The sequence below is a fragment of the Narcine bancroftii genome, chromosome 3 (assembly GCF_036971445.1).
Source record: "Narcine bancroftii isolate sNarBan1 chromosome 3, sNarBan1.hap1, whole genome shotgun sequence".
Taxonomy (NCBI): domain Eukaryota; kingdom Metazoa; phylum Chordata; class Chondrichthyes; order Torpediniformes; family Narcinidae; genus Narcine; species Narcine bancroftii.
In genome coordinates, this window is record NC_091471.1 from 153,858,367 (window position 1) to 153,885,214 (window position 26,848).

At 40.4% G+C, this 26,848-nt stretch overlaps 1 protein-coding gene across 2 annotated transcripts in view; it reads left to right on the forward strand.

Moving 5' to 3' along the window:
• The window catches only part of LOC138757698 (vesicle-associated membrane protein 8), a 60,831-nt gene that overhangs the window by 6,796 nt on the left and 27,187 nt on the right, over nt 1-26,848 (forward strand). The window contains exon 1 of one of the 2 annotated variants that reach the window (XM_069925412.1): nt 12,395-12,525. The exons of the other annotated variant lie outside the window; for it this stretch is intronic. Within the exon in view, the coding sequence (XP_069781513.1) occupies nt 12,523-12,525 (3 nt within the window). The 5' untranslated portion in view covers nt 12,395-12,522. Of the gene's footprint in view, nt 1-12,394; nt 12,526-26,848 lie in introns of those variants that run through there. 2 annotated transcript variants of the gene reach the window in all.

The following is a 26,848-nucleotide window of genomic DNA, read 5'->3' on the forward strand; positions in this document are numbered from 1 at the left end:
AATTAATAAATGTTTGTCCCAATCCAAATTTCTCCAGTACCTTGAACAGAAAATCCAACTCCAATCTGTCGAAGGTCTTCTCCGCATCTAAAGCTACAGCTACTCTGAGATCTGCCCCTGATTATGCAAGGTGTACCAGATTTAGCATTCTAGCTATGTTGATTGCTTCTTTTCTACAAAACCTACTCGATCCAGGTTTGTTAATCTCAGCAAATATTCTGCCAACCAAAGCTTTTCCAATAATTTTATAGTCTTTATTCAATAAAGAAATGGGTTCCTGTCTTTTTTGGAAACATTGTGATAATCGCTGTTGAGAAAGACTCTGGGACAGTATGCGTCTCCACCGCCCTGATCCATCACCTTCAAAGGGAGGGGCTTTAAGAGATCTTTGAACTCCTTATAAAATGCAACAGGGAAACCATCCTCTCCCAGCGACTTGCCAGCCTGCTTTCTCATCTTCGGTGAAAGGGGCATTCAGCCCCTCTTGTTCCTCCTGTCCCAAATTTGATAGTTTCAATGGGAGCAAGAAATTCATATAATTCTTTATAAAACCTTCTAAATGTATAATATGTCTTAAAATCAACCTTCCTGTCCTATATGTTTGTAGTGCATTACACTTCAGCTTTTTATTCACCAAGTTCCTGTATTTCTTTTCTGTGCCCGATCTTTGGTATTCATTTTCCAATTGGGCTATTTCCTGTCCCAAATCATTAATCTTCTTCATGTGCTTCTTTTTAATGTTCTTGGTGTATCCAATTATCTGGCCCCTTAAGTAAGCCTTCAATGTGTCCCATATTAGGAAGTTATCCTCAGTAGAGCGGCAGTTCGTCTCACAGAACAAATTCATCTGAGCTCCAACAAAGCTACAAAATTATGGTTTTCCCAACAACAATGTATTCAGGCACCATCTATACACTGAGGCCTGTTTACATGGCATTATAATAGATAAAATCAAAGGTGAATGATCCAACAATAGCTGCATCATGTACTCAGTTTCTACTATTGTACCCTCTAATTGGGCTGACTCCAAAAATAAATCAATTCTGGTGTAGGAATCATGTCTCAAGTAAAAGGAATATCCCTTTCTCTCAGATTCAGCCTCCTCCAGACATCTATGAGATTTAGTTCCTTCATAAAGGACAGGGTGGACTTAGCCGCCCTGGCCCTTGTTATCTTCTTTGCTGATTTATCCATGACCAGATCCAGACAAAAATTAAAATTGCCTCCAATCAAGATGTTCTCACATCCTTCGGTTACTTTCAAGAATATGTCTTGTATGAACTTTTCGTCATCAAAATTCAGGGCATATATATTGATGAGTGTCCAAGGTTCCAAGTATATTTGATAATAAATCAGCACAAACCTCCCCACCTTGTTAGCGACCATCTCCAGGACCTTCACTGAAACATTTCTCCCTATCAAGATAGCCACTCCCCTTGCTCTGGAGTTGAAGGAGAACATTGTCACTTGGCCCACCCATCCCTTCTTTTGGTGTTTTTGTTTTGTTAGATGGGTCTCCAGCAATTGAGTTGGCCTGCATTTTCTTAAGGTTTGTCAAGACTCTCTTTTTCTTTATTTAGCAATTTATTCCATTTACATTAAAATTCACAAATTTGACTGTTTTATCCATTACCCAAAGACTTTCCATTGTTTTCTCCCCCCTCCTTCTCCTCTCTTGATACTTAACTTTTGTCCAATTTCTCTTCCATGGGCCTCCAATGCTGGTATCCGTGCTCAACATAGAATTTAAACAAACTAAAGAAGCTAAAACCAAAGAAGAAAAAAAAATCTTCAATACCCCTCCACTCCTCTCCCTCCATCTCACCTTCCCCTTCCTTTCCCTGCATCCATATCCATGCAACTGGTGCCAACTACCCCCTTCTTGTAATGCGTGCCCAATACACCCACCTGCCTCCTACTAGGTTCCTCCCCCCACCTCGAGCTCTCCTTATCACTTCCTAAATTAACTTAAACATCAATTTCTTACACAATATATTCAATATGTACAGCCCCACAATCCATTACTTTCTTCCCCAATCTTAATTTCTTTTAGTTCCATGAGGATATCCCATTTTATCATATTCCATCGCCTCCCTTGCATCCTTAAAAAATTTCTTATCCCTTCCCAGTCTTACTATTGGCAGGGTGGAGGAGGGTTACTCTATCCCTTTTTGTCTCAACACTTTTTATTGGATCAAATTATTTCCTGCACTTAAGAAGCGCAGCGCTAATAAGAGGGAAAAGAATACCTTATCCCCATCCAACACTGCTGTTTCCTTCTCCCCCCCACCCCCCCCACCACCCCCAGCTCTCTCAGCCACTGCCCATAAAATTTGCTCTCTATCCTGGTAGCAAAGAAGCTTGACCAGGACTGAGAGGGCCTTTCACCTGGGGCCAGGTGGGGGATTAGAGACCAGAGGGCTCTCTCTGTATCCAAAGTGCACATCCTCCAACCAGCCCGCTCTCCACAAACCCCGATGACTACCGGGTCCAACACTTCTGTCCATTGACAGCGCCTCGTCATTGCTCTCTACCCAGAATGCTCTCGGCACTCCCCTACCAAGTAAGCATTCTTTTCTCCTCTTCTGCTGCCGCCCCCATCTCCGTTGCTGCCACCACTGCTTCCACGTCCCTTTTCCAATCGTGGGCCTCTCCTGCCATCTTCCTCATGCCTGCTGGCACTCCTGATTTTTCCCTCATGGCCTCCTCACGGTACCCCTGCGATCCTGCCACCTTGGGGCCATCCAACCTTGATCTCCTCAGGGACCTCTGCTCACTCGGGGGGGGTGGGGGGTCCAGGCTCCATCAGTGCCACCATCATCGCCACCATTTCCACCGATGTGTTAGGCCTGTCCTTCTCCCACACACCACTCAGCAAGCCCTTTTCACGAGGTTAGGTTTTCTCGTCCTTTTCTCGTGCTGATTTTTGCTTTTCCTTTCTTCCCATCTTCTTGTTTTCTCTATATTTTCTTTACTCTCTGGTCTGTATTCTGCTGATTTCTATGGGGGGGGGTTATCTATTTTTACTATCTTTCCTAAATCTCATCATGGGGAGCTCTCCTAACCCTCTACTGCTCTACCGCTGCCAATTTGCTCCCCCTATTTGCATCATCTTTGGCCTCAGGTTAAGCACCAGAAATCTGAGAAGTGGCTAATCTATCATTATTTTAAAAATAACAATAAGGGAACTATAGAATAGTGAGCTGGTAGCCATAAACTATCTGTGACCATGTGAGTTTCCTCTGGGTGCTCCAGTTTCCTGTATGAACCAGAAACCTGATCTGGTGACAGGGAGCAGGTGATGGTCCACACCAGCGCCCTATACAGGAGAACTGAAACCCCCTCGCACCTGATAATCAGGTTCTTCCCGGTTATTGAGAGGGAGCGCTATGCCCATAGACCCAATTTCTGGTTGGCCTTTGCAATCGTCTCCAACCAATTCTTATTGCACACCTCAGCCTCTCCAAACCAGATCCCCAATACCTTCAGGTAGTCAGACTTGATTGTGAAGGGGATGGTGGACTGGTTGGACCAGTTACCAAAGAACATTGCCTTGCTCTTCTTCTGGTTTACCCTGGCACCCGATGCAGATTCAAACTGCAGATGCCAATCAGTCTGTGGAACGATCGTGTATCTGAACAGAAGACAGTGTCATCATCCATGTACAAGGAGGCCTTGATCTGGGTGCTTCCACTGCCTGGCAACCTTATGCTGTTGTCCTTCCTGATGAATTCAGTGAAAGTTCTGTGTAGCACACAAGTAAGACCAGAGAGAGGGAGCAGGCCTGCCTGACTCCAGGGTTGATGGGGAATCTATCTGTTCTCCAACTATTGATTTGGATTGCGCTGCAGATGTTCATGTAATTTAATCCAATTTTGATTCTATCCCCATTTTGGAGAGCACATCCATCACATAATTTTCCAGTCAAAAGCCTTCTCGTGGTCTAAGCTGACAAGGCAGGTGTCTATCCCCCAACCTGCATGTGGGCAATGGTATCCCTGAGCAGCATGAGGCTGTCAGAGATTTTCCTGCCTGGAACAGTGCAGCTTCGGTCTGGGTGGATCACCTTTCCTAGGGCAGACTTGACTCAATTAGTGATGGCCTTGGACAGGATTTTGTAGTCAATGTATAACAATGATATGGGTCTCCAATTCATGATATCTTCCTTCTCTCCCTTCTGTTTGAAAATGAGGGTGATGATGCCTTTCTTCATGGAGTCTGGCATGCTGCCTGCCAGCGTTGTGTACTTCCAGCACATCTGGACACATCCAATTCCACAGAGCCATGTGCAACTCAGCAAGGTGTCTTACTTGACCCAAAGGAATGATTGGAGTCCATCAGCTCCTCCAGTATGATTAGCTGGTCCAGATCTTCCCACTTACTGTCAGCTAAGTCCCCCGTGATAAAAAGTCAAGAAGTTTTGGGAAATTTCTGTCTGTAGCCTTACTGTCGTACAATTTGATATAAAAGGATCCATCGATCCTCTGTCTGCCCATCTGCAAGGGTGTTACTGAGTCATCCTCTTCCTTCAGGCTGTGGATCTCAGAGAACCATCTGTAAGCCTTTTGGAAGAAGAAGGACCATTCTCCTCCACCTTGCAGACACTGGATTGGAAGATGATCCAGATGAGGCTTGCTGCCTCTGCCTTTTGGAGATTCTCCACCCCTCTCAACTGCAGAAGGAGGAGTTGCTGCAGGTCTGGAATTGGCTCAGTGCCCTCTGCCTCTGTCTTGCCCTCTAAACACCTTTTAGGATAAAGAACCTCTTGATGTTCTCCTTGGTCACTTCCCCCCAGGTCACTGGGGAGTCAAAGAAGGGTTTCATTGGTCTCTAAATAATATTTTCCTTCTTTAGGTCCTCTATGCACTCAGGAGTGAACAACTTCACGTTCAGCTTCCATGTTCCCCTGCCTGCCCTCTGGTCCTCCTGTAAAAGACAAGAGGATCAAAGGAGGGAGCGGTCAGAGAAGAACACCGCCATAACATTGATGGTTCTGATTGTGATGACCTTTGACACACAGATGAAGTCTATCTAAGACTGTCTGATTTCAACCATCTTGGCTGCAGCTGTGCCTCACCTGCTGGGTTGCTGAAGACTTTGCATAGCTGCGTGTCCTTTACCATCTCTATCAGGAGCCTGGAAGAGCCATCCAGTCTGTTGTCCACCACCACCAGATTGTTCAGCTGCATTGATGATGCATTTGAAGTCACCAGCTGGAACAATTGACTTGAACGTCACCAGAAATGGTGGGAGCTGCTGGAAGACAGCCAGCTCTCACTCCACTCAGGTGCACACATTGATCAGCCAGAGTGAGATGTCAGAGTAGGTTAGATCCACCATGAAGAGATTCCCCCAACCACCTCCTTAACCTCAGTGATTACAAAGTTGCCTCCCTGCAGCAAGATATCCAGACCAGATGCGCAACAATCATTCCCCCTGACCATATAGACCACTCATGGGGCCACCATCACGACCATCTCTAATAGTTCCTGAGATGTGGCAGTCCACACTCCTGTATGAAAGTTACATCTGACTTGACCTTGGCCAGGTATTGCAAAGTATTTTCACATTGGGTAATGCTTTTGACACTGTATACATTGAGGTTTGCTATTTTAATCTCCATTATTGTTTATAGGAGTCTCCAGTTTGCAATTCTTACTGCTTGGAAGATGTTCACTGAGCACCTTTGCTCTATCCACACCAGTGACACAGGTCTCCCAGCGGCCAACCATTTCAGTTCTGTATCACACTCCCATACTCATTTGATTGTGTACTATCCCACCAAGACCACCTGTAAATTGAAGGAACAACTCCTGATTTTCCATTTGGGCACACTCCAGATCGACTTTTCCAGTTTCTCCTAGACTGCTCTCCTTTCTCTCGCCCTTCCCTTCACCCTGTCAGTTCTCCACCTCCCTTCCCTCTCTATTCACTCAGCCATCCCTCCTCCCCTTGCTTGCTGCAGTGCCCTCCCTCCCTTCACCACCTATCACCTCCTGCCTTTGCGACACACCTCCCCCCTTACCTTTTTGTTCGGATGCCTACCAACATTTTTCCATACCTTGACGGGCTCAAGCCCAAAATGTTGTTATGTATTTTCACCTTTGCTATGTAAAGGTCACTGTTTGACTTGCTGAGTTTCTCCAGTTTTGTATTTTTACTTGCAATTCTTACAATCCAGAGTCAATCAGACTGAGCCCTCATTCCCACTGCTTTGGTGAACCGCAGCACTGATTTTGGGCTCAAGAACAGGGGTGATCTTCCTCTGGGAGTGGGGCTTCCTCAGGTGAAGCTGGTGGTGTCACTTGGGGAGAGATCCGACTGTGATGCTGCTTCTCTGTTACCTGGCTGGCTTGTATTCTTCTCCTGGAGCTGGGGGTGGGGTTGATCGACTCTGCACTACTCCCAGTCTCCTGGACCTGGGGGTTTCCCACTGACAGCTTATTCATAATCCATTATTCTTCTTTCTTTCCACTTCATCTTGACACTTGGTTTCTCGGATCACATATCTGTCCTGCTAACCCCGGCATACAGACAGCTGGCAAAGCAAACTAGGTCAGTTCGCAGGGAGATCAGGATGTGGCTGGGTGGGGGGAGGGAGTGGATAGAAGCGCTACAAGACTGCTTTGAGACCATGGACTGGCGCTGTTTCAGGGAGGCCGCTACCCACATCGGTCGAGTACACAAGCTCAGTGAGTGGCTTCATCAGCAAGTGTATTGAGGGTGTTACTGTAATCAAATGCTTCACAACCAGGGCTAACGAGAAACAATGGTTGGATACAGAGGTCTGGGCCCTTCTCAGAGCTTGTGATGCTGTCTTCAGGACAGAGGATAGGATGGCACTAAAATCATCCAGGGGTGAAGTCTCCTGTGCAATCCAGAAGGCTAAGTGAGGATATGCATAGAAGATCCACAGACAGCTGTGCAATCCTGGCAACACAGGCACATATGGCAAGGGATCAAGACTATTACAAATCACAAGTCGACCTTGTGAGTTAAGGACAATGACATCTCCCTTCCGGACAGACTAAACAACTTCTATGCACGGTTTGATGAGAAGAACAGAATGATGCCAAAAAAAGCTCCATGTCCCCCTGATGAACTGGTCCCCTGCATAGCTGTGACCAAGGTGAGAGGAACCCTATCCAAAGTGAATGCACGCAATGGGACCCGACAACCTATCTGTTACCCAGATTCATAGTTAACAACGCATTTTTACATAATGGTGTTCTTAATTATATACCTGCTTTTTTTTTTCCAATACACTCATTTACTTCTTGCCATATTCTAATCATATGTATTAATATAGAGATATCCTTCTTTTTTGTTATTAACTTAACATTCCATTCATAAATAAAATCCCTCACTGTTTTTTCTTCTATTGAATTCAGTCCCATTCAGATCCAAGAAGGGAGACTATCTTCAAAAAAGAATAATAAAAATCTTGCTTCTGCTGATAAATATTTCTTAAAGTCTGGAAGTCTAAGTCCTCCCAACAATTTATAGTCCCAAATTAGCTTTTTCAATGAAATTCTCAGTACTTGGTTATTCCATGGGAGTTGCCTTGTGTAATTATTCAATAATTTAAAGAAATTTTTAGATAGTGCAATAGGAAACAATTGAAAAAGATACTGTAATCTAGTCATCACCTTCATTTTAAGTCAATTTACTCTTTCCACTCGAGTAATTGACAGGTCTTTCCAGTTCTGTAAATGTTTCTTTTTTTTCTCTAAAAGATGAATGTAATTAAATTTATAGGTTCTGTAAATTATCTGTCATTATTCCTAAATATTTGATTCCATCTATCTTCCATTTAAATCTACTACCTTTTTGATATCTCATAAACAAAATTTTTCAATGGCATTATCTCACTTTTGTCTTTATTCAGTTTATAACCTGATATTCTTTTATATTTTTCTAATATTGTTTGTGATTTTATCAAGAATTCAGCTGAGCCAGACATATATAATCGCACATCATCAGCAAATAAACTAATTTTATGTTCTTCCTGTCCAACTTAGAAGCCCTTAATATCTGGGTCTCTCCTTATTATCTCCACCAGAGGTTCAATAGCTAGGATAAAAAGTGCCAGAGACAGAGGACACCCCTGTCTACTCGATCTACTCAAGGGAAAACCTGCTGACATCTGATTGTTAGTTATAATTTTGGCTTGTGGTTTATGATAAAGACTTCTTATCCAGTTTATAAATGTTCTGCCTGTACCAAATTTTTCCAGTGTTTTAAATAAGAAAGACCATTCTAATCAATCAAATGCTTTTTCTAGGGAGATGGTTATACTTGGATTCAACTTAGATTTTGCCATATGTATTATATTAAATAGTCTACCTAGGTAGACAGGGAAGAGTGTCTTCCTGTGACAAATCCCCACCTGGTCCATGTGTATTAATTTTGATAGATGTTGTCCCAGTCTGTTAGCTAAAGTCTTTGCCAATATTTTATAATCACAATTAAAAAGTGATATAGGTCTATATGATGACATTTTTAATGGCTCTCTACCTTTCTTCAGTAACAGTGTAATTAATGCAGTTGAGAAAGATTCCGGGAGGGTCTGGGTCTCCAATGCCCAGTCCAGAACATCCATCATGAGAGGTATCAATAAATCTTCAAATTGTTTGTAGAATTCAGGGGGAAACCCTGGAGTTATGTTACTTTGTAAAGTACCCAAGGCTTTCTCGATTTCTTCTGTTGTGAAAGGCATCTAAATCAACTTGTTTTCTATCTTCTAATTTTGGAAGTTCAACATTTGTTAAAAATTAGTCCATCTCATTTTCTCCTAATATTTCTGATTTATCTAGTTTTGCATAATATTGTCTAAAATTATTTATTTCTTTTGATTATATGGTATAATATCGGCCTCTGTTTTTATTGCATTTATCATTCTAGATGACTCCTCTGCCTTTAACTGCAAGATAGAACTTTATGCACCCTTTCCCCTAACTCATGATATTGTTTATTTGGTTTTTAATATATTGTTTTCCATCCTTTACATTTGTAATATGTTGTAGTTTAATTTTTTATTCTCTAACAGTCAATATTTTTCTTGTGACCCTGTTCTCTGATAATCTTTTTCCAATTTTGTTATAGGTTTCTCAAGACCATCCAGTTCTGTAGCATATTCTCTCTTAAGATGCTTTGTATAAGAAATAATTTGTCCTCTTAGATAAGCTTTAAGTGTATCCCATATTGAAAAGTTATTATCAGTAGAAGAAAGGCTAGTTTCACAGAATAGTTCTATCTGTCTCTTGATAAACTCACAAAAGTCCTTCCTTTTCAACAGTATGGGACTGAGATGCCACCTGTACACATTTTCTTGTTTTTCCATTATTGTAATAGTTAAAGTTGATGGCGAATGATCTCATAAAAGTCTCACCAAATATTCTGTTTTTACCAATCTACTTTTTAACTGGGCAAACATTAAAAACAAATCAATCTTTGTATGTGAATCATGTACCTTTAAGTAGAATGAATAGTATCTTTCTATAGGGTTAAACTGCCTCCATATGTCAATCAAATTTAAACCCTTCATAAAGGAAAGTGTTGTTTTTGCACCTTTTGCCCTTGTTACTGTTCTGGCTGATTTATCCAGTATTGGATCTAGACAGAAATTGAAGTCTCCTCCGACCAGTATATTTTGTCTTTTCTCTGCTGCTTTTAAAATATATATATCTTTTTCATAAAGGCTTCGTTATCATAATTTGGTGCACAGATGTTCATAAACATCCATGACTCTGCATAAATTTTACAACGTGCCATTACAAATCTTGGTCAGTCAGTGTCTCTTCTATTATTATTGATATAGTTTTATTAATTAGAATCGCTATTCCTCTTGCTTTTGAGCCAAATGAAGATGATATTACTTGTCCCACCCAAACTCTTTTTAATTTAGCATGTTCCAGTTTGGGAAGATGCATTTCTTGTGGAAAGACTCTAATCTGCCTTTAATTTTTTTTAGGTATGTCAAGACCCACCTCCTTTTTACCACCCCATTTATCACATTAATATTAAGACTAATAAATTTTAACGTTCTGTCCATATTGATTTTTTAAACAAATATTGTTTAACAATAAAACCTGTACGATTGTTTAAATAATTGTGATCTTTCCCCTTTAAAATACACATACAAAGTCCCTGCCCTGAAGGTGACATAAAAAGGAAACCCCAAAAGCCCTCAATAAAGTCCATGGAATCTTCCCCCCTCCTCTCTGGGCAGCATTCTCCCCATTAGAACGGAACCTCCACCTTGCTACTACTATTCCCAGTTTTCTCTCTTTTTTGAGCTCTCTGAGAGCATTTCAATAAAATTTACATTTCAACAATAAATACAAGATTTTTTAAAAATACAACTTTCATTTTGTCCCATTGTAAACATTATTCACAGTCTTCTTTGTTAACCTTAATCTTTTCAGAAACCTCATAGGAAATTTTCCATCTTGTTCTTAGTCTTGAAAGACATCGATTACCTTCTGGTACTTCGACTCTCGGAGTCAAGGGGTTTATTATTGAATATTTCAAGTTTTTGGAATGCAGTTGCCATTTTACATCATCAAACTCCTTCCTTTGCTTAATCAAAGTAGGACTAAAATCTTGAAAAAAAGCACTTTTATTTGGTCAATCTCAGGTCGGCCACTATTTTTCTTAGAGTATTCATATGCTGCTCCCAGAATTGTCTCCCATTCTGGTAACTCAAAAGTCTTACCAGGAACAGTCATGATCACTGATCGCCAGCTCTCTTAGGTCTGAAATCCAGATGAGCCCTTTCAATCTGCAGTTTTTCTTAAATTTGCCTTCTTCCAACACTCGCAGGATTCATGCTTCGAAGAAGTTCACTGGATCTCTTCCCTTGATTCCTTCTTTCAGTCCAATAATTCAGACATTATTTCATCTGCTAAAATTCTCTGTGTGGTTGACCTTGTCTGTCCGACTCCTATTGCTTTGCATCTTCCTCCAAAGCTTTTAGCTGATCTTGTGTTTTTACTAACTCTTTTTCTGCTTGGGTTATTCTTTTCATTGTTTTCAATGATTTCTTTAATTTCAGTCATCCTTTCAGTCATGTCTCTCATGACATTTTCAACACCAACAAATTGGTTGGTCAAGTTTTTCATTTTCTCCAGAATAATATTTAGTTCTTGTCCTGACGCCCCAGCTCTGCTGTGGTCCACAGGTCCAGAGGCCACTCTTGCGCCGCTCCCTTTCGAGCTTTGGCTGAGTAGAAACTTCTTCATTTTTTGTTCTCGGTTGCCTTGGTTTATTAGTATTTGTTTTGTCAATTTTTTAGTGAAAAATTCTTAATTTTAAAATGTTAACCATCTTTTTGATACTCTTCACGGAGAGCTCAACCTAAACATGTCTGTCTAAGTCCTTCGCATGGCCACGCCCAGATGACAATAAATTTGACTTGCTCTGCCTTCGTCCGGCACTCAGTCTGGCTTCGTCCTCAGACAACAAAAGGTTGCTGGCTTCTGGTTGCGCCTTAACCCTTTTCTACCCACTGTTTACAATGTCGGTTGCCAGTTCCTTCTGTGGGGCTTTTAGGGTTTTCTTTCTTTTCTTCACCATCGGCCATTACTCCACAGCTCCCTCCTCCATCGACTCTGCCAGCTCAGAAGGGGCCTCCAGCCTAGTGACTGGGGGTTGGAGCTGGACGTGTTTAGGGTCTCCTCGGTCACCTTGGTCTCTACCGGGGTCTTTGTCAGTTGAAGTTGAAGTGGTGTTGATCTTGCTTGGGATAGTATGTTGGCCATTTCCCCTCTTGTCATCTGTGCAGAGGTGGCTACCTGTTTTGGACTGGCTCCCTAGAGGTGGCCTATTTCCCCACACAAATTACAGTACTTACTCTCTGCACAGCCCTTCCTGCTTGCATTTTTTCCAGATAACAGTGCTGCACTGGGCTGCCAGATGCCTAGATTTCTTGCACACCCTGGGCTGTCCACCATAGACCAAATGCCCACAGTTCACTCCAGTCACAAACACTGAGGGGAGGGTGGATGATGTACCCTTTGATGTCCTCTCTCAGCTTCACCTTCACTTGGAATTTGTCATATGACTCACATTTCTTTGTTGCCTTAGGTTTGTTTGCTGCCTCTCTGTGATCCCCAACCTTGGAGGGCAAACTTTGCCCTGCCCTTTTCATTCAGGTAGATTTCTAATATGTGGGATGACCAATTAGAATCAGCTGCCCCACTACACGACAGGCCATTTGAAGTATGGATGGGATACACTCCAGCATGTAGCGAAACCTATACAGTAATGTAAACACCTGCCAAGCAGGAAGAGCCTCACCTGTTTCTGCGTTGCTATGGTTCCACTCATTGACAGGCTGTACCCATATCTATGCTCCATTAGGTTCAGTGAAAGGAGGAGGGGAAAGAGTTCAATGTCAACTGCTCACAGGCTGGCTTTCGATTAAGTATTTTGTAATGAGTTAAATATTAAACAAAGGTTTCAACATTTTGTCATTAATTGCACTCATTGGCAAGAGCAGGGACTGCTTCACAGGCAGCAATGGTAAGTATATGGGTTATTTTTGTTAAATATCAAAAGGTTTGTCTCCATACGTGGATAATTTTGAACTGCAAGTGTTTTGATGAGGTTTACAATGCTGTGTGCAGAAAGCAGTGAATTTTCTCATGAGATTGAAGAAGAATATGGTAAAGCTGGGTGCAGTAACTAGGTTGTGGTCTGAAATGGTCGTTTCAGGCTCGACATCAGTCTTACTCGTTGTTCAGAAAAAAAGTTACCACTTTCATTCTTATTTTAGGAACACAGATGTAAAGTTCTTGTACAAGATATTTAGCCATGACTTGCACAAATAAGTTAGCAAACATCTGGCTGAGAAAAGGTGGTTTACCGAAAGATTGCTTGCTGCCACTCAAACCCCTCTATTCCCTGCCCAGGCAATAATGAGTGTTTACAGCTCACCCTTGCCCATTCAGAAACACCAAGTCAAGCAGAGTTTATTGACCCTTTATTCAAATGTCAGAAACTATTAACACAGCAGATGCTGTTCCATTTTTTTCTCTGCTTCAAGAATAATTATTCTTCCCAAATTGTGCTTCCTGAGGCTGTTGCTTTAAGTTGGGAGTGATTTTCATCCAAGACCTGGTCTAAGTGGGCATTCTTGCTGACAGGGAGTCATGACTAACCTGGTTTCTTGTTGGAAAAACTTGAATCTTTTTGGAGCAGGGATTGCTAGTAATTTGTTTTCTTTACCCATCCCTGGAGACATTGGTGTGGCTTTTAGTGGTTCCCCTCCCCCATGCAGTGGCCCAGTTAGATCAGTCAGAGCACAGATTGATACAAAAATCGTTCTGATCCGTATGGTATCCTGTTACAAGATGAAGTTACCTGAAAGCCAAAGCAGAGGGTCTGGAGACTAAACACTTATTTGTGATTTTGATAAACAAAATACAAGTAATGGATTACAAATATGGATTTCACATTTGGATCAACCCAGGAAACTTCAGTGTCACATGAACTATTTCAACTTATTTTTCATTCTGAGCCCCTTTCTTTAGGATTCCTCCCTTTTTGTCTGCATTTCATTTCTATTTTGGTCACTTTGTCATTCATTTTAGCTGCAGAAAATATCAACATAAAACAAAAATTAAAACATTTGTATGTGCTGCAGTGCCAAAAGCCGTTCCTCCATATATTTCTGTGCGACATAGTAGTTGCCTATTTGACCTGTTGTCAGAAGGATGTGGTTGCAATGGCAAGAGGAGATTCACCAGGAATTTACCTGCAGTGAAAGACTTCAGTTATGGCCAGGAATGCGGTAGGCAAGGCTTGTTTTTTCCTGGAACGAAGGAGTCTTGTTGCGGTGGGGGGGGGGGGGGGGGGGCAACCAATGAAAGGTACATAAAGAGATATAAATAGGATAGAGAGTCAGAAGGAGGTAAACAAGAAAATCTGCAGATGCTGGGGACTGGTGCAGTTTTCAAAAGCGCTGGAGAAATTCACCAAGTTAGAAGCATTTTACCATAATAGGTTGTCAAAAACAAGAGGGTGCTGGTTTAAAATGAGAGAAATTAGTCTTAAAGGGGGTTTGATATTTAACACAGAGGGTGATTGCCAGAGGAGGTGGAGGAGTCTGATATAATCATTGTGTTTAAGAGACATTTAGACCGACTCTTGAATGGACAAGGCATAGAAGGATAAGGACCTAATTTGGGAAAATGAAGTTAGTAGTGTTGGGAATAAAGGTCAGCATGAAAGTGATGGGACAAAGGACCATTTTCTATGCTATATAATTTTGTAATTCTATGACTCCATCATTCTTTACACTTCTAACAAAGAAGTTTGTGTACTTAAGCTGATTAATATTCCATTTTCTTGCCTTCTCACAAAGTACATGTACCTTGAAGTTAAGAAGTACCAAATCAGTGAATAAACTCAGGAGGTTTTATTCATTCTCTTCTTGCCATTGAAGTTCCACCGGACTGCAAAGAGAAACAATGTTGGGTGGGCCAAGGTGAGTGGGAAGGGAGAATGGTGCTTAAACAAGAGAGTCTGCCTGAAAACAAGTTGGAAAACTTGAAGAGTTTTAAAGAGTGGGAACAGATACATGTAGCAATGACAATGCTGTCCAATTACCTCACTGTATGTTTGTGAATAAGCAAACAAAATTGCTTCCCCAAACCTTCTTCAGGAAGAGTGCATCTTTGGTGCAACATAGAAGTTCACCAGTACTGCATCATTTACTCAACATTTGGAAGAAGATTCACGTAGAAAGGAAAAAAACAAATTATCAACTACCAAAATTATTATTGATGCAAAATCAACTAATCTCTTTCCCAATAGATAACCTTTCCTTTAGAGAATGGGAGAGAAAAGGGATCAAAAGGTTTGGACTGGACTCAGTGTGGTTGTGGAGGCTGCAGGAGCACTGGGGCGAATCCATGGATATTTGATGACTCTGGAGGGAACTCTCTTTAGCTTCTCTTTCTTTAACTGTCAGAGGCACTTCAGGCAATTTCTGCCGAAGACCAATCTATCTGCCTTACAGCAGCCAAAAGCAATTCCGTGTATTATGACACTTTTTTTTAAAGCATGATAATAAATTGAATCTTTTTTAAATTTTTTAAAAACTTTTGCACCATGAATCATATCAATAACAACATTCACAAATAATCATCACTAATACATACAGTGACATTTTTTTCTTTTTCCCCTTTCATCCCTCCTCCACCCCTCTTCAAAAGCCAATAAATAATAAAACACATAAAACAAAGAAATAACAAAAAACAAAGAATTCGAATCGTCCACTTTCACATATTTAAATCTTATTGTTCTCATAATCATTCTAGACTGGGTATTAAGTAATGGAGATGGGTTAATTAGCAATCTTGTTGTGAGGAACCCCTTGAGGAAGAGTGACCACAATATGGTGGAATTCTTCATTAGGATGGAATGTGACTGAGTTGATACGGATACAAAGGTTTTGAACTTGAAGAGAGATAACTTTGATGGTATGGGATGTGAATTGGCTAAAATAGATTGGCAAATGGTACTTAAAGGACTAATGGTAGAAATGCAATGGCAATCATTTAAGGATAGCTTGGAAGAAGTGCAGAAAATGTACATCCCAGTTTGAAAGAAGAATAACTCGAGGAGGGTAGCGCATCCATGGCTAACAAGGGAGATCCGAAAGAGTTTCAAATCCAAAGAAGGAGCTTACAAATTAGCCAAAAAGAATAATATCCCTGATGATTGGGAGAAATTCAGAGTTCTGCAGAGGAGGACAAAAGGATTAATTAGGAAAGGTAAAAGGGATTATGAGAGGAAGCTGGCAGGGAACATAAAAAAATGACAATGACTGTAAAAACTTTTATAGATACGTTAAGAGAAAGAGGTTAGTTAAGACAAATGTGGGTCTGTTGAGGACAGAAACGGGTGAGTTGATTATGGGGAACAAGGGTATGGCAGACTGTTCGAATAACTATTTTAGTTCTCTCTTCACCAAGGAAGACATAACTAATCTACAGGAAATTATTGAGGATTGGGGATCTATTGTGACAGAGGGACTAATGGAAACAATTGTAAGTCGAGAAGTTGTATTAGTTAAATTGCAGAGATTAAAGGCAGATAAATCCCTGGGGCCAGATAGTCTGCATCCAAGAGTGCTGAAGGAAATAGTGGATGCGTTGGTGATAATGTTTCAAACCTCTTTGGATACTGGATTAATTCCTGAGGATTGGAGGGTGGCCAATGTAACCCCACTCTTTAAGAAAGGAGGGATTTGGAAAGTAGTGGTATCATCGCACAGAGTCAGCATGGTTTTGTGAAGGGGAAATCATGTCTGTCGAATCTAATAGAGTTTTTTGAGGATGTAACCAGTAGAGTGGATAGGGGAGAACCAGTGGATGTGGTATACCTGGACTTTAGTAAGGCATTTGATAAGGTTCCGCACACAGAAGACTAGCGTATAAACTTAAAGAGCACGGTATAGGAAGTATGGTATTAAGGTGAATTGGTTGAGGGAAAGGAAGCAAAGAGAAGGAATAAATGGGTTCTTTTCAGAATGGCAGCCAGTGACTAGTGGGGTTCCGCAGGGCTCTGTGCTGGGGCCGCAGTTGTTTATGATATATATCAATGACTTAGATGTGGTAATAGATAGCAGTAACTTGAAATTTGCAGACAGTACGAAGTTGGGTGGCAGGGTTAGCTGTGTGGAGGATGCTAGGAGAGTGCAGGGTGATTTGGACAAGTTAGGCGAGTGGGCCAGGACATGGCAGAAGCAGTATAATGTGGATAAATGTGAGGTTATCCACTTTGGAGGTAAGAACAGGAAAGAGGATTATTATTTAAATGGTATCTGTTTAGGAAAAAGGGAGATGCAGCAAGACTTGGGTGTGGCTGTGCATCAGTCGTTGAAAGTGGGGGTGCAGGTGTAGCAGGCGCTGAGGAGGGCGAATGGTATGTTGGCATTCATATCGAGAGGATTGGAGTAGAGGAGTAGAGAGATCCTACTGCAGCTGTACAGGGCCTTGGTGAGACCACACCTGGAGTACTGTGTGCAGTTTTGGTCACCTTATCTGAGGAAGGATATCCTTGCCTTGGAAGGGGTGCAGAGAAGGTTCACTAGGCTGATATTGGGGAGGGAAGGACTCACATATGAAGAATACTAGGCTTGTTTTCTCTGGAATTTAGAAGATTGAGGAGGGATCTTATAGAAACTTATAAAATTCTTAAGGGTATAGACAGACTAGATGCATTGTTTCCAATGCTGGGAAAAACCAGAACCAGGGTCCATAGTTTAAGGATAAGGGGGAAGTTTTTTAGGATTGAGATGATGAAAAATTTCTTCTCTCAGAGAGTGGTAAATGTGTGGAATTCTTTGCCACAGGAAGTAGTTGAGGGCGGTTCTCTATCAATATTTAAGTGTAGGTTAGATTTGGCCCTTGTGACCAAGGGGATTGAGGGTAAGAGGAGAAGGCAGGAACCTGGTACTGATCAGCCATGATCATAATGAATGGTGGTGTAGGCTTGAAGGGCAAAATGGCCTACTCCTACACCTATTTTCTATGTTTCTATGTTTCTATCATGTCATTTTAAGAGATGGAGGTCTGTGGTCTCTATTGTCTAACATATTTTATATATGGTTCCAAATTTGTTCAAATATGTATATTTGTCTTTCAGATTGTATGTAATTTTTTCTAATGGAATACACGTGTTCATTTCTGTATACCACTGTTGTAGTTTAAGGCTTGCTTCCATTTTCCAAGTTGTCATAATGCACTTTTTTGCTACTGCTAGTGTTATCATAATAAATCTTATCTGGGCTCTGTCTAATTTTAGTCCAATTTTTTTGTCTCATATTATTTAACAGAATTTTTTTTTATTTTTTGGTATATTATTTTTTGTGATTTTGTTTAATATTAGGTTTAGATCTTCCCAGAAAGTTTTCATTTTTGAACATGTCCAAATTGCATGTATGTTGTTCCAGGCTCTTGTTTACAGTGAAAGCATCGATCCGATGGTGTTGGGTCCCACCCTTTTCATTTCTGAGGAGTAACATATCATCTATGTAGCCAGTTATATTGTATCATAAGTAATCTAGTATTTATCGTGTTCCTCATTGTTCCTCTACATAACTCCTCCCATGTTTCGTTCTTTATCTCTGTGTTTAAATGTTTTTCCCAACTTTGTTTTGGTTTATACTTTGTTTCATCCTCTTCCTTATATTGAAGTTTGATGTACATGTTGGTTATATTTTTTTAATTATCATTGTGTCTGTGATTAAATATTCATAGCTGCTACTTTCTGGTATCTCAAGCTATTTCCCAATTTATCTTTTCAACTGGTAATATGCAAACATTGTACCTTGTATTATTCCATATTTTTCCTTTTAATTGCTCAAATGTTCATAAATTATTTCCCATAAAGCAATCTTCTATTTCCTTGATTCTTTTTCTAGCCCATTCCTTGAAAGATAAATTATCTATTGTAAAGGGGATTAAAATAAATAGACAGAACCTTTTAAGACTGAAGAAATACAAGGTATATTAATGAAACTACCAAACAATAAAGCACCAGGTGAAGATGGATTCCCTATTGAGTTTTATAAAGTTTTTAGGAATCTATTAGTCCCGCCCCTCCTTGAAGTAATGAATCAGGTGGAAGAGACCCAAAACTTACCAGAATCATGTAAAACAGCAATAATCACAGTAATTCCGAAAGAGAGAAAAGACCCGTTATTGCCAACATCATACTGATATTGCCAATATCATTATTGAATACAGATTATAAATTAATAGCAAAATTACTAGCAAACAGACTGAATGACTGTGTACCTAAACTAGTAAGGCAAGACCAAACTGAATTTGTTAAAAAAAAGACAGGCAGCTGATAATGTTTGCAAATTATTAATTTAATATATACGGCACAAATAAATAAAACACCAATGGTAGCTGTTACGCTAGATGCAGAGAAAGCCTTCGACAGGGTAGAGTGGAATTATTTGTTTAAAATGTTACAGAAATTTAAACTACCAGAAAAATGTATTCACTGGATTAGCAAAGGTAATAATAAATGAATATGTATCAGATCACTTTAAATTAAGCAGGTCAACAAGACAAGGATGCTCATTATCCCCTTCACTGTTCGCTTTGGTTATAGAACCATTGGTGGAGTTGATAAAAGGAATGAAAATAAAAGAGAAAGAATATAAAATCAGTCTATTTGCAGATGACATCATAGTATATTTAACAGAGCCAGATAGATCAATAAAAAAAGAATATGGAGAGATATCAGGGTACAAGGTTAACATTAATAAAAGTGAAGTGATGCCAATGAACAAAGTTGATTAATCAGAATTTTAAAAAGAAACCCCTTTTAAATGGCAATCACAGGTGATACATAACCTTGATATCAGAATAGATAACAACCTAAAACATTTATACAAATTAAACTATGAACCATTAATTTAAAAAATACAGGAAGATTTAGAGAACTGGAAAGAACTGCCATTAACTTTAATAGGGAGAGTAAACTGTATTAAGATGAATGTGTTCCCATGAATGCAATATCTATTCCAAATGTTACCAATTCCCCTGACAGAATTTTTTTTTGAAAAACTGAAGAAAATAGTAAGGAAATTTTTATGGAAGGGTAAGAAATTAAGAATAGCGCTAGAAAAATTAACATGGAGTTAGAAACAAGGAGGGCTCCAGTTATAAAACTTCAAAAATTACTGCAGGGCAGTACAGTTAAGGTAATAATCAGATTTTTATCAGAGAGGAGAAAAACTGAATTGGACTAAGATAGAATTAGACAAATTGGGAGAAAATATCCCGGAACATATACTTCATAAATGGGATGAAAAATTGGTGCAATACAACAATTCACCAGTATTACATCACATACTTAAATTATGGAAAAGAATACACCTGGAAGAAAAAAAAAATTATCAAATACCCAAAATGTTATTGACACAAAACCCATTAATCCCCTTTACAATAAATTGAATCTTGAGGTGAGATACAAACCAGATGATGTGGGTTTAGGTTGAAAGGGAAAAAAGTTAGGGGGAACTTCTTCCCACAGAGAGTGGTGGGTGTGTGGAACGAACTGATAGCTGAAGTGGTGAATACAGGCTCAATTTTAATTTTTAAGAAGAATTTGGACAGGTACATGGATGTGGAGGGGTATAGTCGGGGAGCAGGTCAGTTGGACTACGGAGGTTAAAAGTTTGGTACAAAGGCCCAAAAAGCCTGTTTCTATGGTTCTACCCTCTCACCTGTATCACCTATGACCTTTTATCCTGTGCTTTTTCCTCCTCACCCCACTCCCACCATTTTCTTCAGGTGCCTACCTGTGGAAGAGCTCAGGCCCTGACTCTAAGGGATATGACTCTGCCTAATAACCTCTCAAGTTTATCATTTATGGAATATTTGAGACTCAAAGAATTGCTGACATGTTGGCCCATTGGAAGCAAATGTGAATGAAGACAATACAATGTTCTGTATCAGGCTGCAGCTAAGTGGGAATGAGAGTTAGGGAGTGAGAGGGTCACATCATGTATAGAATTGGTTATGTTGGTGTGGCAGCCGAGATAGAACAATAGTCACACAAGAGCAATGGCTACAGAAAAGAAAAGTGGATCCCTGGTGCAAGAAGCAGCTTGAGATTCAGCTGGAAGTCGGGGAAATGGTACCTTTCCTCCTGGTAAACTGGACCTTGAGCCACTGTTGGAGATGTGGCTTGAAATGAGGGAGAGGGTTTTGGAGGGACAGCCTACAGAGGAAACAATGCCTTCTTTGTGTGAATCTCTATTGCTTACATTTTTATCTCATCCAACATTATAAGGAAGTGGTGTACAATTAGCCCTGTCATGAAGAATGGAAGTAAGCACATATTCACTGTCCCCTTTGCTCTGGTTGCTGCTGGCTTTCCCTACTCGAGAGCAATGGGGAGGTGTAGCGCCACCTCCTGTAAGGCTGCTCTCATTACCTCACAACCTGAGATGTGTAGCTTGTGCGGCCAAGTCAGCCTTTCTTCCAGAGATTAACATTCATTGCACAATTCTTATTTTTCAGAAAACCATGCTCTACTTGACCTTATACTGCTATGATTTAGTAACTGTGTGGTAGGCACTCACCCAATTTTCCTCAAGACCATTCTGCCCAAATATACCAATTAACCTACAAACTCAGTAGGTGTTTTTTGGAGGATGGGAAAGAACCAGAGTACCCAGAGGAAACCCATACAGTCACAGAAAGAACATACAAACTCCTTACAGGGAGCGCCAAATTCGAACCCAGGTCGCTAGCTCTGTAATAGCACGCTAACCACTATGTTAACAGTAAAAACACAATGTTGGAGAAACTCAACAGGTCAAAAAGTGTACTTTATGTAGCAAAGATAAAGATACAACCTCAAGCCTGAAATGTGGTTATGTATATTGATGCAGGGCTCAAGCCTGAAACATTGGTTGTGTGGAGCTCCCGATGCCTTGATCACCCTCCCATCCGAGCTCCCAATCACGGACTCTCTCCTAGGCCCCGGCCGAGTTCCTGTCAGCCCGACCACAGACTCTCTCCTCAGCCCCTGCTGCCTGCCTAGCCAAGCTCCTGATGCCCTGACTGCCCTCCCAATCATGGACTCTTGCCTAGACCCCAAATGTCTGCTGATCCAAGCTCCCAACTCCCCGACCACAGACTCTCACCTATGCCCCAGCCGCCTGTCCACCGGAGCTCCTGACACTCTGACTACAGACTTATCACCCGATCTGGCTGCCCATCCGCCCATCCAAACTCCTGAGACCTTGAACGCAAACTTAGCACTCGGTCTCAGCCAGCCACCTGCTCATCGGAATTCCTGACGCCCTGATTGACGAAAGTACTTACTGTGGTAAAAAAATAGTATGCATGTTATTGTTGGCGCCATAAATTTTACCCTAAAAATTGGTCCACAAAATTAAACTATTACAAGCGTATATACAGTAAGAATTACAAGGACTTGGGGTTAGAGCAAGTCAGCTGCACTGAGAAAATATCAACAATGGGCCAAATGACTTCCTCCTGCTTCCTTGATGTTGTGACATTCTTATAAAAACATAATACAAGTCAATAGAGTTCACAAATGTAATTCAGTTTGAGGTTGGGCCTAATGAGGGCAAGAAGGTCACATTGATGAGCTGAGCCTGTGGTTCTCTTTCTGTGCTGTAAGACCCTATGACTGTGATAAATATGATGTTGAATATACCCAGAGCCCAAGGGCCAGGTGGACAGCAGGTTACTGGCAACCACATTCACGTTTGAAGGGATGGGTTCCAGGCAAATCCAACACAACAGCAGAGCTGGACTACTGGGGAGCTATGCTACTTAATGCTTAACACAAGCTCTCAGTCAGACCTGCTTAAGCACTAAGCACTAAAGTTCAAAGTTCCAATTTATTGTCAGAGAACATCATATACAACCCTGAGATTCTTTTTCCTGTGGGGCAGGCAAAATTTCTACTTATCGGTAACTGTAAACTATACTCAAGAAAAAAGGTCTGTATACAAAAGAGAGAAATGTAAATAGGGAGAGAAATATAAATAGACTATCTGTACATTATACAATAAATATTCAATAATAAATAATATGCAGAAGAAGAATTTTTAAGTAGTCTCTGAGTCTTTTGTTTAGCGGTCTGATGGTGGAGAGGTAGCACCTGTTCCTGAACCTTGTAGAATGAGTCTTGGGTCACCTCTTTCCAGATGACAGCTGTGAGATCAGAGGTGGTGTGGATCCACGATGATCTAATGGCAGCGTTCCCTGTAGATGTTCTTGATGGTGGGGAGAGTTTTGCCAGTGACCTCTTGGGCTGTTCTACTTCCTTTTGCAGGGCTCAGATGTATTAGTGCCTCCAGACCAGACCATGTGGCGCACTTTCCACCACCACATATCTGTAGAAGTTTGCCAGGGTTTCTAATGTCATACCAAACCTCCGCAAACTCCTGAGGAAGTAGACGCTCTGAAGTACTTCCTTCACAATGACATTAATGTGTTGGGTCCAAGAAAGACCCAGATAATGACTCCCAGGAATTCAAATTTGCTCACCGTCTCCACCATTGATCCACCCAAGGATCACTGGATCATATATGTCTGTCTGTCAGCCACATGATGCAACCTTGCTTCCGAACAGTTGGCACTTGGGGAAACACATTTCCCTACTCAATAACTCCTCGTGTGTGGATCAGGAGCCTTTACAGTTTGGCTCAGTCTGAGTGTTCCTGGCCTCTCTGAAAGGCACAAGAGTGAATTTTATTTTGAAAATTTTATTTATAAACAATAATAAATCATACATTCAAATAACAGTAGAAAAGAGGAGATCTACTAAAACAATACATTCAATTATATGCCATGGATTGGGACCGCACCGCCAATGTATGGGAAAGAAAGTATTAATAATTTAATCGCATCCATTCCATGTACGGGCTCCAAGTTTTAATAATAAAGGGATAATTATTTTGTAGATTATATGTTATCTTTTTTTTTTTAATTTTTTATTTTTCACACTGTGATAGTACAGATCTATCACCAATGTACATAGTGTATATAGTTACTGTATCTAGACTGTGCTTACAGCGATTGGCTGAGAGCTAAGCCACACCTATTGTTTGGGCCTTAAAGGGTTGTGTCCCTAGCCAGGTCGGATCATTCCGGACTGGTCGGCCACCTGTGAAGAGCTCCGGTCTTTTGCTAATAAAAGCCTTGGTTTGGATCAACAAGTCTTTGGTTCTTTCGACGAGCTCTACACACACCATAAATCACATTATCCATGATATACACTATTTCTTTTTCACACATATACAGTGACTTTTTCTCCCGCCCCCCCTTCCTCCCAAGCCACCCCCCACCCCCCCCTCTCATCCATTTTAGGTAGACAATCTAGGTTGCATTAAGCCAGTCAGACAATGTTGTCATTCAACAAAATTACACCAGAAATTCTACTGAGTCCATTCTTTTCTTTCCTTCTCCTTCCATCAACTTAGGTAATGTTTGTCCCCGGTAGGTTTTCGCTATTGTATTTAATGTAAGGCTCCTATACTTGTTCGAATATTTCAATATTATTTCTTAACCTATATGTTATTTTTTCTAATGGAATACATTTATTCATTTAAATTTAGTAGTTTCTTCCTTTTAATTTGGTTATGTATTCCATTAATATTTAAAGTCATATAGTTCAGCGTAGCCCTTTTATATTTTGTTTATCTTCTCTTTCTGTTTTTCCATCATTACCTTTCCTCCTTTTCCATTTCTGTTTTCTTATTTTCAACTCTTTATAAGACAACATTCCTACAACATCCAACATTTTCCTTATTCTCCTATTTCTATCTTATTTATCCCCAATCTCCCCTTCACCTCCTGAGTTGTCCTTTATCCCTTGTCGGACAACCACATCTCCCCTCTCCATTTGGATTTGCGAATCCACTCGCAAGCGTCAACTGATTTTGCAGTGACCGCTATTTCCCCCCACCCCGCCCCCCCCAGAAAAGATTTCACTTTTCATATGTCACAAAGGTCACTCTTAATTCCCTCCTTATTCTCTCTATTCCATTACCTTCCCTTATTAATTCTTGTCTATACTATCTATATTTTCCTCTAAGTACAGATACATTCATGTATGCTCATTGTCTCTATTCACTCTTATACCTCTTTACCCGCATACATATCAATCGTGATCATTTTTACTCTCATTACCCGTCTTCATCCCTCAGTCTATTTTTGTCTTTACCCACATACATATCAATCGTGATAATTTTAACTCTCATTACCCGTCTTCCTCCCTCAGTCTATTTTTGTAATTGTTCTGCAAATTTTCGTGCTTCTTCTGGATCCGAGAATAGTCTGTTTTGTTGTCCTGGAATAAATATTTTCAATGCCGCTGGATGCTTTAGTATAAATTTATACCCTTTCTTCCATAAAATCGCCTTTGCTGTATTGAACTCTTTTCTCTTCTTTAGGAGTTCAAAACTTATATCTGGATAAATGAAGATTTTTTGCCCTTTATACTCCAGTGGTTTGTTGCCCTCTCTTACTTTTTCCATTGTCTTCTCCAGTACCTTTTCTCTTGTAGTATATCTTAGGAATTTTACTACAATAGATCTTGGTTTTTGTTGTGGTTGTGGTTTAGAGGCCAATACTCTATGTGCCCTTTCTATTTCCATTTCTTGCTGTAGTTCTGGACATCCTAGGGTCTTAGGGATCCACTCTTTTATAAACTCCCTCATATTCTTGCCTTCTTCATCTTCCTTAAGGCCCACTATCTTTATGTTATTTCTTCTGTTATGGTTTTCCATTGTATCTATTTTTTGAGCTAGTAGTTCTTGTGTCTCTTTAGTTTTTTTATTAGATTTCTCCAATTTCTTTTTTAAGTCTTCTACCTCCATTTCTGCTGCAACTGCCCGCTCTTCCATCTTGTCCATTTTCTTTCCCCTTTCTGTTAAGGTAATCTCCATTTTATTTATTTTCTCTTCTGTGTTGTTTATTCTTTTTCTTAAATCATTAAATTCCTGTGTTTGCCATTTTTTAAATGACTCCATGTATCCTTTAATAAGAGACAGTACAACCTTTATCTTGCCTTTCTCTTCTTCTCCTATTTCACTATACTCTTCCTCTTCCTCTTCTTCTTCCTCTGGGTTGGCCATCTGTTGTTTCTTTGTGGCCCTTTTCTTCTCTTCTTTCTTGTTTCCATTGTCTTCTGTGTTCTCTTCTTGCTGCAGGTGTTCTGCACCTGTCGTTGCCGGCTGTGGAGATCGACTCCCCAGCTGGTCCCCCCTCCCGCCGGTGTGTTTTTTTTCATTCGCATCGCGCATGCGCGAAGTATCGCGCATGCGCGGTTGCGCACTTTTACTCAGCTCTGCGAGCCATTTTTGTAGTCCATTATTTACCGACCTGAGGGAGCGGGTTTCTCTCTCCGTAGCGGGCCTCTTCGGACAGGTAAGGCCTTCACCTTTTTCCTCTTTTGTCTTCTCTTCCTCTCTTCTTACCGTTGCTTTCGATTTTTCTTTTTTTGTCGCCATCTTCTTTCCACCTTTATACTCACTTTTCTGTAACTTTTATTTCTGTGCCTTTGTGTTTTCCTTTGTTTTTCCCGACTTTTCTGGAGAGGGCTGGAGTTCACCGTCCGGCCACTACTCCATCACGTGACTCCTCATATGTTATCTTCTTTAAAGGAATAAATGATCTAATCTCCACCTGCCATCAATGAATGTTCAATTTGGTCTCGTTTTTCCATGTAACTGCAAGACATTTCCTAGCCACTGCTAAAGCCAGCCTTAAAAAAACAATTTGAAATTTATCTAATTTTATTTTCAAACTCATTGTTTTAATATAACCCAATAAAAATATCTTTGGGTCAAGTGGAATTTTTAATTTAAACTACCCATTTCCTTATGACCTCTAAAACATAAATCAGAAGAAACATATTTAAATTTCTTTAATTTCTCTGGAGTCAAGTATAATTGATGAATAAAATTATAATGGACTAATCTATACCTTACATTTAGAATTTTAGTGATACTCTCCTCACATATCAACATCTAATCATCTGGGGAAATAGATATTTCCAAATCTTTTTCCCATTTCACTCTAGTTCTATCAACATCTGGTTCAGGCATTTTACTCTGCAATAAGGTATACATATTGTGACAGAGTATATAGAGGTGTTTGGGAAATAAATTGGGAAAGGTTTGTTAGAGCAGGTCACACACAAACACTTTAAAACGCAGAATTTTTGCAGGAGCTTTTATAAGATGCTCAGAGACTCATGGTGGACTGTTATTTGCAAAAGGCAACAAATGTAACAACATGCAGTGGCAGCTTTGTCTGGAAAAGTGAAT